Source organism: Haliotis rufescens, unplaced genomic scaffold, assembly GCF_023055435.1.
Source record: "Haliotis rufescens isolate VD_foot unplaced genomic scaffold, xgHalRufe1.0.p SCAF_12, whole genome shotgun sequence".
Lineage (NCBI taxonomy): Eukaryota > Metazoa > Mollusca > Gastropoda > Lepetellida > Haliotidae > Haliotis > Haliotis rufescens.
In genome coordinates, this window is record NW_025963802.1 from 10,828,290 (window position 1) to 10,844,432 (window position 16,143).

Consider the following 16,143-nt stretch of genomic DNA (forward strand, 5'->3'; position numbering starts at 1 on the left):
GCAGAATTTGAGCCGTTCGGGTTTGTTTTTGGTTGAAAATCCATTCCACAAAACCAGCTGCAGGTCCAAGACGTTTTGTCGTTAGTAAAAAGGTGTAGTGCAAGGGAGGCGGGGTCGTCTCAGCACCACAATTCGCTGTACAGAGTTCATAGGGGTGACTGAAACCTGTTACCAAGAGGTCGATTCCCGGTTCGCTCTGATTATGTGTATAGGTTTGTGCTAGTGGGTTTCACCAAAGTGGTGAACGTCGAAGCTCTGCATCACTTCGGAATTTCCTCCCACACCATGCTGATACGTTGTGATAAAACTGACATAGCACAGCAACGTGCAACCCAACTCCCTCATTCACTCAAAGGCAAACGTTACTGGATCATGTATATCTCTATCATATTTTAGTTTCAGCAACACCCGTATAAAACACGCCTCTCTTATACATTAAAGTGTTCCATCGGTCTGAATATGAACGTGAACGTAATCTTTCACCGGCAATTTTCACACATTCTAGTGAATCCAAAAAGTGAGTTGGGTTTCGCGCCGTTTTGAACAGTCTTTCAGTTATATCACGGCACGTCAGCTTAATGTGGGAGTAGGGGCGGTCGGGTAGCCTAGTGGTTAAAGCGTTCGCTCGTCACGCCGAAGACCCATGTTCGATTCCCGACATGGGTACAATGTGTGAAGCCCATTTCTGGTGTCCCCCGCCGTGATATTGCTGGAATATTGCTAAAAGCGGCGTAAAACCATACTCACTCACTTACTCACTAATGTGGGAGGAAACAGAGAAGTGATGCAGGTGTCGGACATTTACCACTTCGGTGAAACCCACGACTACGGGTATGGTGCTAACAAACCTCTGAAAGCCAGTATTCTTAACTATTCCAATGTTTACTGAACAAGTCCACAACTTTTCTATAAATATATTAGAAGTGTGGCACTTCAATTCAGTGTATCAGCGATGCCTTGTCTCACCTGGTGTTATTTTCTGTGATATGACTTTGTGCAATACCACAAGGGCCACTTGCAAAGAACAATAGGATTGCAACAATACCGTTATCCATATTACAATATACGTGTACAGGTATGTGTTATATACAACGCTGACATATGGTTTTGGAAACAGACACAGTGGTGAAATAGCGTACCTGAAGCCTACCTGTAGCTCGGACTGTACTTGAAGATACGACAGCAGACAATGCCTGTTCTGTAGACCAACTCCTGATACCTGCCTGGTGATGTGCGATATTCACGAAATCATTAATCAAATGTACAATGCATAATATAAGACACCATATGCTGATTGCAATTAAACAGACAGGAGGTGACGATCAGGTGATACAATATGCCGTAACTTTCAACACGACATGTGGACAGATATGTGTAAGAAGAAGATGTGGACAGATCTGAAATACCATAACACTGCATCATCTTCGGACACTTTAGTGTAAATGCAAGTTATTTAATGTGAATTATCATGTTGTTTGTGAACGTGAAACTTACAAGCGCACCTGTTATTCAATGTGAATCATCATGTTGTTTGTGAACGTGAAACTTATACACGCACCATGAACAGATTACAAACTTGTTGGTTTGCTGGTCTATCTCAATAAACAAATCAACAAGTTTAAAATGTACAATGTACTTGTGCTTTTTCTATTATTTACATAATCATATTCAATGCATTTTACAAAATGGACAACTAGTTCTTATCAATATTTGAAAATATATATATAGTGACCTTTTATTACAATTAAAAGTGTTTGTGAGTGACATTGATTTGCTAACCATAGTGGTGATGAAGGTGTTTATTAGTTAAAGTGTTCGACAGTAAAGCCGATGGTTCGAATTCTGTTGGTATAAGCGACGTAAAACCACTCACTCACTCACTCACTCACTTTTATATACATGTTGACAATCCTGTGGTCTAGAACTAAATGTAAATGGGCATCTATTTGAGTCCACTTTGAGGTGGAACACACTTACTTGTTACACAATAATGGCATATTAATACTAAGTGACGTCGATACGTGCAAAATTGTGTGGAGATTGTATATTTAAATACAGTATGTATCCTTAGGCGTGCTAGAAACCTATTGTAGTTGGTTCGAGTCCCTGATTATGCTTCGAGATTTGTCAGCACATACCCTTGCACTTTTTGTTTTACAAAAGTCGTAATCTGACACGCTATGATAGAACTAAAACAGTGTTCAAAGCGGCGAAACACTCACTCACCAAAACATATACAACGCTCAAATAAAAATCACGACTAGATGTAATAATAACATGGGAACAGATGTGTTCAACTGTAAAACTGTGTTCACTGTCGTAGATACAGGCAGTGAATAACATTGGGGATATACACAAACTTCCTCAGGTTCAGCCTGATTTGCATTTTTAAACAATTGTGGATAATGATAAACAGTCTACCGATGTCAGATAGATAACGGTTAGTGGCATCACGAATGTTTTTCAAAGTGGTTTTGTGGTAGTCTTAGAACTTGGTCAGGTTTTAATACCGAATCTATTGACTTAGTCTCACAGTAAAACCGTGACTTTTGCCCAGCGAGTATTTTTATTTAAAGGATTATGAATCTGTATTACCTTGAAGAATTATGATCCCCCAGTTTTAATATTTCTTCGTTGATTCTCACTGATGTGACAACTCTTCCTCAGTAGTAACTTTGAATCGCTTCTGAAAGCTAGTTCCGGCTGACATGGAATTTTGAGGGATGGTAATTTATCGTGGTCAGAAATTGCTAATTCATCTTCAGTGCCCCGGTAGGATATTTTGGATGATGCACAGATATCCATGAAGCATATGTGCGATGATTTCTTTAACGACACTGTCAAAATCAATATAATACTCATTTTCTGCATTATCGTCTTTCGCCAAGGTTCCAATGTTAGTAAACATGCTCTACGCATAGAGCAGAGTTCGAAAATTGTAATATAATGATGAAATTATAAGTATTTAAAAACATTATTCATTGTTAAGCCAGAATGTTTGCAATTTTAAGATATTCTTTTTCACAGTGTTTTATAAAGTATCTCTGCATCTCAAAGGGATGTCACCAGCTACTGTCAATATTGATATGTATACGTGCCTATCTAAATCAATGCTTTCCGTTAATTGTATTTTTATAAAATGAGCTAACATGTTATTAGGGTACAAAATCCTCATAATATTCTCAGTATCACTGTAGAGTATCAAGGCAACGTTCCAGAACTCGTAACTATCTGGTGTGATAATCGATAGTTTGCTAGAGTAAGCATGTTAAAGTTCTTAAACCCGCTGGATTTCCTTATAGCACACATAGAATCTCACAGTCGTGTCTTGGCATTGCTATAGTCGATCTACATAAATATAAAACAATAGGTTTCGATTATCTGTCGGAACAGAAAGGTCTGATTGATGTTATGACTGGCACTGCCTTAATTTATAATAGCTTCTCAACGCTGGTTCTGGTTAATATGGAATTTCGAGGGATCTTAAAATCGTTGTGGTCAGATATCCCTCCCCATTCATCCTCAATGCCCCGGTAGCATATTTCAGGACACAGAGCTGGGTTCATGACGCATATGTGATTTGATTCCGGTAACGTCCTTGTTAAAATCCTCACAACATTTTCTTCAGCAAGGGCGCACGGGTGGCCCAGTCGTCTAAGGCGCCACGATTCGGGCACGCCAGAAACCTACGATCGTGGGTTCGAATCCCGGTTCGCCCCGATTATGTTTCTAGGTTTGTCAGCACCATACCCATGCTCGTGGGTTTCACCGAAGTGGTAAACGTCTGAGACCTACATCACGTCGGGCTTTCCTCCCACATTAAGCTGACACGCCGTGATATAACTGGAATACTGTTAAAAGCAGCGTGAAACCCAACTCACTCACTCACTCTTTACAGCAATGTCATCGTCCTGACCAGCGATCGCTATTGGTTCCGATGTTGGTATTGTTTGTTTATTGCCTACCGCCGCACTCAATCATATTCCAGCTGTATGTAAAGTATCGAGTCTGGACCAGACAATCAAGTGAATGGCATCATGAGCATCCTTCTACGTAATTGGGATACGATGACATGCATCAACCAAGTCAGCGAGCCTGACTACCCAATCCCGTTATTTGCCTCTTACGACAAGCATAGTCGCCTTTTACGGCAAGCATGCGTTATAAAGAAAGACGTTTGACGTCAACTTACTTCCGTATAAATCGCCATGTATGCGAACTGTACAAACATATCTTGTTTTTTCGTAATGTAATTAAACCATTATTCCATTATACTCGTATCTAAAAACTGCAATCATTACATAGACAGTTATATGTCTGAAAATGTAAGAAATATTAATTGAAGCTTATGAATTGAATGTTTGTGGTCCTAAGATGCTGTAGTTTTAAGATATAATAAAAAGTCAAATTGTCCATTATCTCAGGGTTGGTCACATATATGTATATATATTTCAATGTTAAAGACTACCATGTATTTGAAGAAATGAGATAACTTAAATTTTGGATGGATGTATGCAATGTAAAGAAATCCTATTTGACGTTCTTGAATAAAGTAGTTCTGTAGCTCTCCGTTTAACTGATTACGTAATCAGCATCACGTGGCACACTGACGTTCATTGGAGAGTAAACGACAGCGACGGTAATAGTGTCAATCAAAGGGAAGTCATCCGCTACTATTTACATATATACATAGATATAGATGCCCTTGAAAATTAATGGTTTCCATTGATGACATTACATAAAATTGGTTAACATTACGTTAGCCTTCCAGTGTCATAGCTACATTCTCTGCATCACTGTAGAGTACAAAAGCAAGCACTCAAGGACCGTCTATTGTGACAGTTTTCTCTGGCTGAAGTAAGTACATTTTCCATGTTTTGTAATTCCAATAACAAACGCTCCTTTGTTTTTCGCCTTATGAAACCTGCTGTATTTCCTTTCAGTACACATTAAATTTCCCAGTCGTACCTCTCTATTTATACATAGCTCAAAGCTCGGGGATTTAAAAACAAATGCGAGTTCTTGATATATAAGATATGTATGCGAGAACCATAATGTTTTGTACCAAGAGAATGTTGTCAATTTTGCCATCGCAATTATTAAACTCTGGTGTTTGTTCTGCTTTACGATCTGGACGAATATATCTAATTATTCCGAAAGTTTCATCTAAACTACCCAAGACCTATGTAACATTTGTGACATTTGACCACTTTCTAAATGGCATTGGGTGTTCATACCAAAGACCTGTTTAATTCCTGTTGGCATATCACTTCAAACACCGCCGTGATATTGCTGGAATATTGCTAAAAGCGGCGTAAAATCAAACTCACTCACTCACTCACTTTAAACAAATGTTAAATCCTGGTGTTCTTAAGCCTTTTAATTCATAACACCAGATTTCGAATTCTTTTTGTCGTTCTTGGTATAATTACTATTTGATAGTGATTCATAAACACATGCTAATGATATAGTCGGAATAGTACAATCGACTCTGCTTTATGCAGATATTTTTATTGTATGTGGAAAGGGTTTTGTCGCTTTATTCCCCACGGCTGATGTCAGGCAGACATATAAGATCCACGTGTAGAGACTACATGTAACTCACCAAATTAGTTCTTATTATAAAGCCATTATTTTAGTACGATTTCTACTTCACATTTAGTCTTTGAAATCACTGCCATAACTACTTATCGTGGGGGGTGCAATGGTAAAGTGTAAGCAATAAGTATAATTATTATGCATGTACGCGCATACATGAACGAGTGGTAGAGTGAATGTTGTACAACACAACAGTCAGCAATACTCGAACCTCAGTAAACTACGGTTATAACGACCACAAAGTTTAGTTTGTTATAAGCGTAGTTCATTATAAGCATAAATACAGGATATTCAATTTCTTTATTTCAGTACTGGGGAGGCCACAGGCCTAAAGTACATTTATGATTTGTACATTCAGAGCAGTAGTGTCTATAACATAATATTTTTTCTATTGCGCATTGCATGATAAATGTACATAGATACATTTTGTAAAAGTAAGTACTTACAGTTGTTTAACAGAGATGTGAATTTATCTTCGTTTTATCTTTGTTTACAGTTAATTTCCATTCAACACAGTATTTTTTCTAATTCGTTAATTTAGTATGCAGCCTTGTCTCATTCCAAGTTCACTATCAAACATTTCCGTCAATTCCCGGATATTTCTGACACATACTTTTACATTTTCATAAATATTACATAGAAGTTTGCTCATCTTACAACTAAGACCATGGGATTACATAAGTTACCATAACGTATGCCGTTGTACAGAGTCAAATGCCTTTGAAAAAGTCAACGAATAGATTTATACAGCAAATGCTCGGAATATATCACGGAGGTCATATCGGTGTCTACACGCGAGGCAGACCTTTGGGTTTCAGAATACATCTCAGGCCGACTTGCGGTATTTCTTTGATGTGAATGGTGTTGTTACAATAAAGTAAGTGTTTTTACAGTTGTGGCCGAGCTCACGATGTCAGGTGAGATACTCGTAAGGTAATCATTACTTGATTGGATTAATCAGCTGATGGTTAATTGAGTCATGCCAAATTAAATGCACACATCACCCTTATACATATCTTTCATTATGATGTATGTTGAAATATAACAAACGAGTAAATGCTTCTTTGGTGTAGAATCGTGTTTGTTGTGACATAAGAGATGATCAGATATCTTCTCCATATGATTGCCAATGATTATGTTCTTTCACAGCCGAGCATGAAGTGGGAGGTTGTTTTTTAACACAAGTTTCAATTGGTTGGGTCCTTTGTTACCATAATCCGTATGTAATTGCCTTGTTAGTCAGTTTCACCTGAGGCCGTCTTACCAAATCTACCCTTTTACCAAATGTCTGCCTCGAGGGTATAAACCGTTCATATCACCTGTTCTCTCTTTTTTTTACTAAAAACATATAATCGTACATAATCCAATCTGAGCAAACCAGTAGATCTACACCTTCTGGACACGATTACATTCAGTCGGCCAGGCCACGTATTGTAAACAGTCTACCAATATTAGTCTGCCTCTCTTCCTTAAGAATTGAGTACCTGTTGTTCCCCGTTCCCCAACGAAGGTACCAGAAACCTATTCTGTCCCGGAATCCCAACGGGTATCGTATGCATAGTCAATACGGTTGTGTGACATAGCCGTGACGTCTCGCATTACCAGCAGGATACTAAGATTGTCATGGATTGACGTTCAGAGTTTTAACAACTATATATAAAGTAAATTGCTCCCATTTTTTAAATGAAATAAATAAGTTCTTACAGAAGGAAATTTTTAAACATGTATGATGGTTGCCAAAATAGTCAAAAATATTGTGTGTGTTAAATATTCCTTTTGAACAAAGATAGTACTGAAACGTCGTCTGTTTAATACTTATTATACTTGAAACGATGTTAACGTCAAATAAGTTCTACACAAACATGTTCATTTTCAGTTACTTAATTCTTTGTTTCAGTATTTTCTAAAATATCCTCGTCGTCTTCTTTATCTTCTGTTTCAGTATCCTTAACGATGTATCTTAAACACCTCGTCCTTCTCCTTGTTGTCACTGTTGCTGCAGAAGCAGCGTTCAGAAGGTCAAGCTTCAGGCGAAGAAGACGTGTTCAAAGCTACGCCAACGGTTACTACCCCTACAATATGTACGAAAAGAACTACGAAGGCGATTACGACAATAACTACGACAGTATATTGGGCAATTACGACTATGGCAACGGCTACGGTAATGGCTATGGCTACAGCAACCTTTATGGCAATGGTGACTACAACAGCTACGGCAACGGCGAGAGTGACTACGTCAGATATAACACGATGAGAGGCGCACGTGGTCGTCAGTATGGCGGACGCTCAACACATTATCACCAACGACCTACGATGAATGATATAACTGTGTATAGTTGTAAGTATACTCATTTGCACAAATGTCTCTCTTGTTTTGTCATATCTCCACAGTCAAAAACTTTTGGTTACAAATGTACGGAGATACATATGTGTCCTCCTTGGGACGTTGTTGATTGATAGTATAATAGTGTTACAAAACTAGTGATCCAAAACAGGAGAATCGACCCAGGAAATCTTAGTACGATGGGGAGCTCACACATGTTTTATGACAGTCAGCATATGTTAGCTCTTTTGATTAATAATATAACTCCAACACAAATTGATTTTCTGCAAAAATGCCAATTCTATATTTCGGAAAAGGTTATTAATGATAGGACCAATGCTTTTTGGAAAGATGTTCTGTGTGCATGGGGAAACTTAATAGAAAAAAAAGGAAATTCTATCAAAGAGGAAAAAGATATATTACCACAACCTTTATGGCAAAATACGAATATAAGAATAGGGAACACTCCGGTATACTATAAACATTACTAGGGAAAAGGCATTAATCTTGTAAATGATTTGATAGACGAGAACGAAAATTTTCTAATTCTTTTAGACCTTAAACATGTATACGACTGTAACACATTTTCTGGAATATTCTAGTCTTATCCTAGCAATAAAACAATATCTAAAGCGTAAGAGTATAGCCCTAACATCTAAGTTACATCTGCCCTTAATACCATATTTCCTTGAAAACTTAGTGGAGAGGGGGGATGTAGGGTAGTTTCTGATATCTTAAATAAACTATCCAACAATATGATATCCCAAAAATACATTCAAAGATGGGAACAAGATCTTGGCCTTAACATGACGGGAAAAGATTGACAAACGATTAATCGTAGCCCCCACAGATATAATGTTTCCTCAAAACAAAAATGGTTCCAATACAGTATTATTCATAGACTTATACCAACAGAAGAGGTAACTGTACAAAATGGGATTTTTGTAAACGAGAAAAACAAACCTTAGTGCACATGCTCTTTGAGTGCAAAATTGTAAAACATATCTAGAACAACCTTACAAAATGGATCAAAGACAAAACTGGAATAGAACTAGAATTTTCAAAATTGACAATTTTATTTTAAATCATATTTTATATCATATTATAACTGAAACAAAGCAAAACATATTCAAATCAAACATTTCCGGCTCCATACCAAATTTCCCACACATCAAACAAGAAATAACCGATTCATATTAATTACATCGACAGAAATATATCATATTCACAATGTAAATACACACAGTTCATGACATTTTGGTCCCTCTGTCACCACCTATTCGTTTAAAACCACGAACTTGCACAATCCAACAATATGACACTGGAATAGTTTTTGTTTGTTATCATCTATAGATATACTTTGTAACTTGTATGTATTTAAGACTGCATGTGAACTATATTCTGTAAACATATTGTTTGTGTACTCCAAAAAGAAATAAAATCATAAAAAATGTACACCGTACAGTCTGTGTATATTCTGCAACAGAATCAACATTGTCTACATTTACGTATGTGTATCCTTTTGCTTGAAAATGTCGATTTGATGTTTTATTCAACATTTAGCTGAAACATAATAATAATAAATTTGTATCTATTTTCAGAATGTTTCCGAGGAACTACACGTTGGCATGGTCAAGCTGTACGAATCATCATTAATTATTCAGGGTCAATGGGTGACAAACTAAGTAAATATGATAAAATCAGTACTTCGTTTTGTTTTCCTTTATCGTGATTCTGATACCCCACCAGAGATAATGCCAACCACAACCAGAAGCTCCTTTCTTACTTATGCATTTGGTTGCATGAGGTTTGATAAAGGTAGGACCCGACTCTATCAGAGATATAGAGTACTTACTATATACACTTACGATTGGAGACATGCTCGGAAGCTCCTATCTGAAATGGTAAAACAATATATTAGTGTTCACACGCGAAAGTTCCGCGTTCCCTCACAATACTTTTCGCGTTCCCCCGATGTGCTGTAGCGCTCAGTTGCTGTATAGGTTCGCGCTCCATGTTGGTTGGTTGGTTGGTTGGTTGTTTACCGCCGCACTCAGCAATATTCCAGCTATATGACGGCGGTCAGTAAATAATCGAGTCTGGACCAGATAATCCAGTCATTAATATCATGAGCATCGATCCACGCAATTGGGATCGATGACATGCATCAACCAAGTCAGCGAGCCTGTCCACCCGATCCCGTTAGTCGCCTTCTACGACAAGCATTGTCACCTTTTACGGCAAGCATGTGTTCCTGAAGACCTATTCTGACCATGTGGATCAATAAGGGAAGCTGCAGCAAATACGAGAATGTTACGTATCTGTACGAGAACAAGACGAACAGTAAGTGTTATATTGATGCTATCATAGTTTTGCGTATCAATTAACATAATCGCTTAATTCATCATCAACATTTTAGATTTTTTTGTTGCCGTAGTCACAAGGGCCATTACCAGTTAGACGGTGTTCACTCGGAATTCACGATTCAGAAAATAGACACCATTAAAAAAAAAATCTAACATACAATGAAAACATGCAATGACGCGACTCGACTCGACTTCAATACGTAACAGGAAGTTATTCGCAACATACAATTCAGCAATGCTTCCTCTGTGAGGTTTACAAAATACTTGAACATTTAATCTCATGCACCATGTACATGTATAATATAAGAAACAAAGCAAATAGGTGACTCTCATGTAATACTTTGGACATATACTTTGATTTTAATTCAGGTCCAAGATAATGCTGCACTTGGATGTAGTAATTTGAATGCTCATGAGCGGTATTCATATACGCCGATCCATATTCTTCGAGAATAAAAATATGTTTAAACCAAATACTTTGAACAATATATTGAGCCTGTATACTCTGACAATGTGTAGGTCCCTGGAATCTGCACAGACAACAGTAATGCACATTCTACATTCGTAGGAATATCATTTAACGTTCCTTATTTAACAATGTACATGGACACAAATCAAACGCCAATTGTTGCGGTCGGGTAGCCTAGTGGTGAAAGCGTTCGCTCGTCACGCCGAAGACCCGGGTTCGATTCCCGACATGGGTACAATGTGTGAAGCCCATTTCTGGTGTCCTCCGCCGTGATATTGCTTGAATATTGCTAAAAGCGGCGTAAAACCATATTCACTCATTCACTCAAACGCCAATTTATATTCCATGATGGTCAAGAAAATATTTTCAATGACATTTTTTATGGTGATCCTGTTTGGGTGATCCTGGCACAGGCTGGTGAGGCTCATCATCAGTTCAGGGCCCTTGCCCCCTCTGCACCCAGACAGCTAATTGAACTTCTCACAAGAAGCGCTAGTCGATCCAACCCAGAACTTTTCGGAGAATGTGAAGACTCCTCAACACTGCAGCCTTCTGCATTACCCAGATTGTCAAAAGGGCTATATTCCTGACAGCAAACCCGGGTACTCTTCCAATGTCAGTCAACAGATTGGGAGGTACCAAATCTAAAGCACCGAGAACAATGGGGAGTCGGACAACTTGGTTCTAAAGATGTCAGGTCTGCATATTTGCCACGTTTTTCCCGAATCTTGTCAATCGCATTAGTGTAAAAAAGGACAGAAAATTCAATGATTTCAATGGATTTACGAAAAAGGACAAGATCAGGTTATTGACTTGGACAGGTCTATATACGGGCCTATTCCAAAGAATTATATATTTGTCATATTCCATGACGCCCTCTATATATTCTGGGTCGTACCGTGAGACCTCTGCTTCAAAACCATAAGCATGGCATAGTCTACATTTCATATGGTCCTGAGCAGCAAACAGAAAGCCTTCTGTTTCACTTTCCAGGCTAGCCGATTGACTTCATCCAACCGAAGGGCTCTGCAGTGCTGCTTTCCTTCTCAGCCAATGCACATAAACTCGATGCAGTGGTCGTTCAGATAGCCACTCCCTAAAAAAACTGAGTCTGGACCGTTTTGATATGGCACTTCGCTTGGTTGACACTCATTTCTGTACCGTCCAGCAATGCAGAACTATCAGCAAAATCAACATTGACGTTGAGATTATGTCCCACATCCTTGGCTCTTTTAAGAAAAACAGTGGAATGCCTTGCTTTCATCATGAGACTTGACATGCTTCGCAATAGGATCATCAGACAAATAAATTATTTTTACGTGAAAAACATTCAATTAAATGCGTTGATTTAATGTTTCATTCATTATTTAACTGAATTTTCTTGTATCTCTTTTCAGAATCACTTTTTGTTGCCAAGGGCACTATGCGAGTCAACAAATGTCAAATGGTGTGTTATAATGTGTTTGTAAATGAATGTGATAAAATTAGATCTCAGTTTGATTTTCATACACACTGATAGAGGCACATATATATATAAACGAGTCAATTGTTATTAAAGAAGCTGATAAGGGAGGCGCTATGATATTTATGGACAGTAATTATTACAAAAAACTCTCAATGGATATGTTAAAAGATGAATCTTGTTACAGAAAACTTTCAGACAGTTCGGAAAAATCTGTATTACTTAATCTTAAAAGATATTCACATTCTCAATGCCTTACTAAAAACGAAGAGGATTATTTAATTAAGTTTGAATCGAAAGAAAGTAATTTTTATGGCCTCCCTAAAGTTCATACAAGCGCACAGATCAAAGAAAAATGTCGAAATTTGAATTCTGCTTTTGTCAAAATAGCCCCCGTAAATGATTTAAAATTACGACCAATAATTGCGGGACCCAAATGTCCCACACACAGAATCAGTGACTTCATGGATAAAGTGTTGGAACCAATAACTAAACTTGTCAAGAGCTACATAAAAGATACCACTGACTTTCTGAAATCCGAGAAGACATTACCTCCGAATTCATTATCGACAGTATTAAATTTATTCTAAACAATAATACTTTTAATTTTGATGGTTCTCATTACAAACAAATTAAAGGCACAGCAATGGTGACAAAACTGGCCCCTACTTATGCAACCCTTTTACTTGTGAAGAAAGATTCGGCATTGAATTTGGACAGGGATTTCAAGATAAATGGAAAAGATTTTTAGATGATTGTTTTGTTCTGTGGAATCGGAATGAAAACGATTTACAGTGTTTGATAGATATTCTACAGACACTCCATCCAAGTTTAATCTTTATTTAGAGATGAGCGATAACAATCTATCTTTTCTTGGTTCATGAATGATGGTTATTCTCGTAAATCACGGCAGTGATACAGAGATGTAATTGGATACAGGAATTAGATACAATGAAGAAAACATGTCAGTGGAACATTTCCATACATGATCTTATATAACTTGCCAGTTTTAATAGAATTGGCTTATAAGTAATGGACATCAAATGAGAGAATTTTACGGCAGAAGGATACATACAGTAGTATTGAGGCAAAAACTTGTTTCTAATTTCTGAGAGTTTTGGAAATTCTAATAAAAAGTGCATTTCATCACATATAACATTTTTACACAATGTACATTTTCTTTCCTCTCTCACAATATTATACCATCTTCCTGTTTCAATGGGTAATCTATGATTTGCTGTTCTAAAACGAGCAAGAGAGATGCGTAATTATAAGGTGATTGGTAGTTCTAGTAAATAAGGTTCTAGGGATGGTTACTCTTTAAACATGCTATAATAATAACCTTTAGGTGAATTTTCCTTTGATTCTCGCAATCTTTGCAGAAAATTATCAATGAGAATATGTTTCACATTTTGTTTCAACCATGCGGCACTGATAAAGGTTTGAGACAGCCAAATGTAATTAAAGCCTATATTTTGAAGAATACATTTTACTTCTTTTAATAGTGGGAAATGGTAATCTGGATTTGCAATGGACATTTGAAACATAAGTTTATATACTATACTAGAAAGGCTAGTTTGTGATGATGTTAGCTTGCACCAATATGAAATCATTCTTATCTTAATGAAAATGCTGAGAGGATACCTCCCTAGTTCACCATATACAATGTAATCGGGTGTTGACTGGTTTAACTTGAGAATATATTTACAAAATTTAAGATGTACACGTTCAATGACAACAGCATTTTCAAAACCCCACACCTCAGATCCATATAACAATACTGGCTGAACAAGTTGATCAAATAATTTCAATTGACAGTCAATAGGAATTTCTAATAATCTAATTTTACGAAATACGGCGTACATTGCTCTAGATGCCTTATCTGTCAGTCTCTTTAGTGCCTTACAAAATCTACCAGTGTTTGTAAATAAAATACCAAGGTAAACATATTCTTTAACAACAAGAAGAATCGAGCCATTTAACATAAAATTGAAGACTCTATTTGTGGAGCGCTTGGCAAAAATAACAACTTTCGTTTTGTCAACATTGACTTTAAGTTTCCAGATAGTACAATATTCTTCAAATATAGTGAGACACTTTCTTAAATCTTCTGGGCTTTCGGCCATTAAAACAGTATTATCGGAAACAAAATGAGAAAAAGTTTTTATGTACATTTCAAGTGAATCTATTAAAAGGTTATTTACATTATGCAGTCCTTCAAAGTCATTTTCAGATAAAAATTGTTCAAGGTCATTAAGGTACAAAGCAAATTTTCACCTTGTCTTACACCAATTTGACATGGGAAGAAACCTGACACCTTGTTATTATGTGAAACACAAGATTTGATATTTTGATACATATTATATATGACATTAAAACATTTTCCTTTGATATTAGACTTTATCATTTTTGTCCACAGACCACACCTCCATACTGTATCGAAAGCTTTGAAAAAATCGACGAAAACACAATACAACTTCTTATTAAGATTTCTATAGATATCAATGAGAGCTTTAAGAATAAACATATTGTCAATTGTTGAGTATTTTTTTCTAAATCCTGCTTGTGCTTCGCTTATCAGATTAGTCTGAACTGAGTAAGCTTGTAAACGAGTATTCAGTAGTGTAGTGAACAGTTTACCTAAACAGCTTAGGATAGAAATACCTCTGTAATTGTCTGGGTCAGCTTGGTTTCCTTTGTTTTTGTAGATTGGTTTTATTTTGACAACAAGCCAAGCTTCAGGTAAAGCTCCAGTGTCAAAAACGAGGTTAAAAAGCCTTACGTAAACCGGCATCATAACATGAATAGAGCTTTTAATGTACTCATTGTAAAAGCTCTTGTAGAACCTGTTCTATTTTATGGTGCTGGCATTTGGGGTTTGAATAAGTATAAGGAAGTAGAAATAATTCAAAATAAGGCTTGTCGTTTGTTTCTAGGCGTAAGAAAAAATGCCCCAGTTACTGCTATGAGGGGGGACATGGGCTGGTGTTCTGTGAAAGTGTCACAGCACGTTGAATGCTTTAGATTATATTTTAGAATTCAGAATATGCAGGCCCATCATCTCCCTCTTATCATTCATAATTGGTCCAAAATCCGATCACAATCCTGGGATAAAAAAATCGTAAACATTTTAGCTCACTATAATTTGTCAAATTTACCTTATTGTGGATACAGCATTAAACAGTGTGTTGACCGTGTAAAGTGTTTCTTAACTGCTGAAGATTGTGATATGTGGTATACTGCGCTATGGAATGACAAGAATAATCCAAATGGCAATAAATTACGCACATACAGAATGTACAAATCATCACCTACTGCTGAGCCTTATTTATGTCATGTACGTTTTAGAGATCATCGAAGACTTTTAGCATCCTTTCGATGTGGTATTTTACCTTTACATGTTGAGACCGGCCGCTACGCCAAGCCACCTACCCCACTGTTGGATAGGACTTGTAAATATTGTCACGCCAATCCTACTAATGATCATGTAAATTATGTTGAAGATGAATGTCACTTTTTAATAGAATGTCCATTTTATGATGATTTAAGATACAACTTAGCTAAAGAAGCAACTTCTGTAGATAAAACATTTCATTATATGAGTAGTTTAGAAAAGTTTATTTTTATTATGAACGAAGAATCGCTCCAATGTATTTTAGCCAAATCAATTTACAACATGGTTAAAAGAAGGCAATTTCATTTTAAGCCAAGTATGTATGTATGTATGTATGTATGTATGTATGTATGTATGTATGTATGTATGTATGTATGTATGTATGTATGTATGTATGTATGTATGTATGTATGTCGTGGTGTGTGGGCGGCGCAACGCGGTGGGGGGAGTTGAGGGGGAGCGCACTGTTTAACTAAGGACTTTCGAAGTCAGTTGCCCTGTATCCTGGCATACTGGTGCGCTCTTCACTGA

General features: G+C 37.0%; 1 protein-coding gene across 1 annotated transcript; it reads left to right on the forward strand.

Annotated features, from left to right (window-relative positions):
- The first annotated feature begins 6,511 nt into the window (after positions 1–6,511).
- Positions 6,512–9,675, forward strand: LOC124119572 (5'-3' exoribonuclease 2-like). The gene is made up of 2 exons (XM_046482123.2): positions 6,512–7,936; positions 9,523–9,675. Coding segments are annotated over exons 1-2 (387 nt in total). The 5' UTR covers positions 6,512–7,551; the 3' UTR covers positions 9,525–9,675.
- The last annotated feature ends 6,468 nt before the right edge of the window (positions 9,676–16,143 follow it).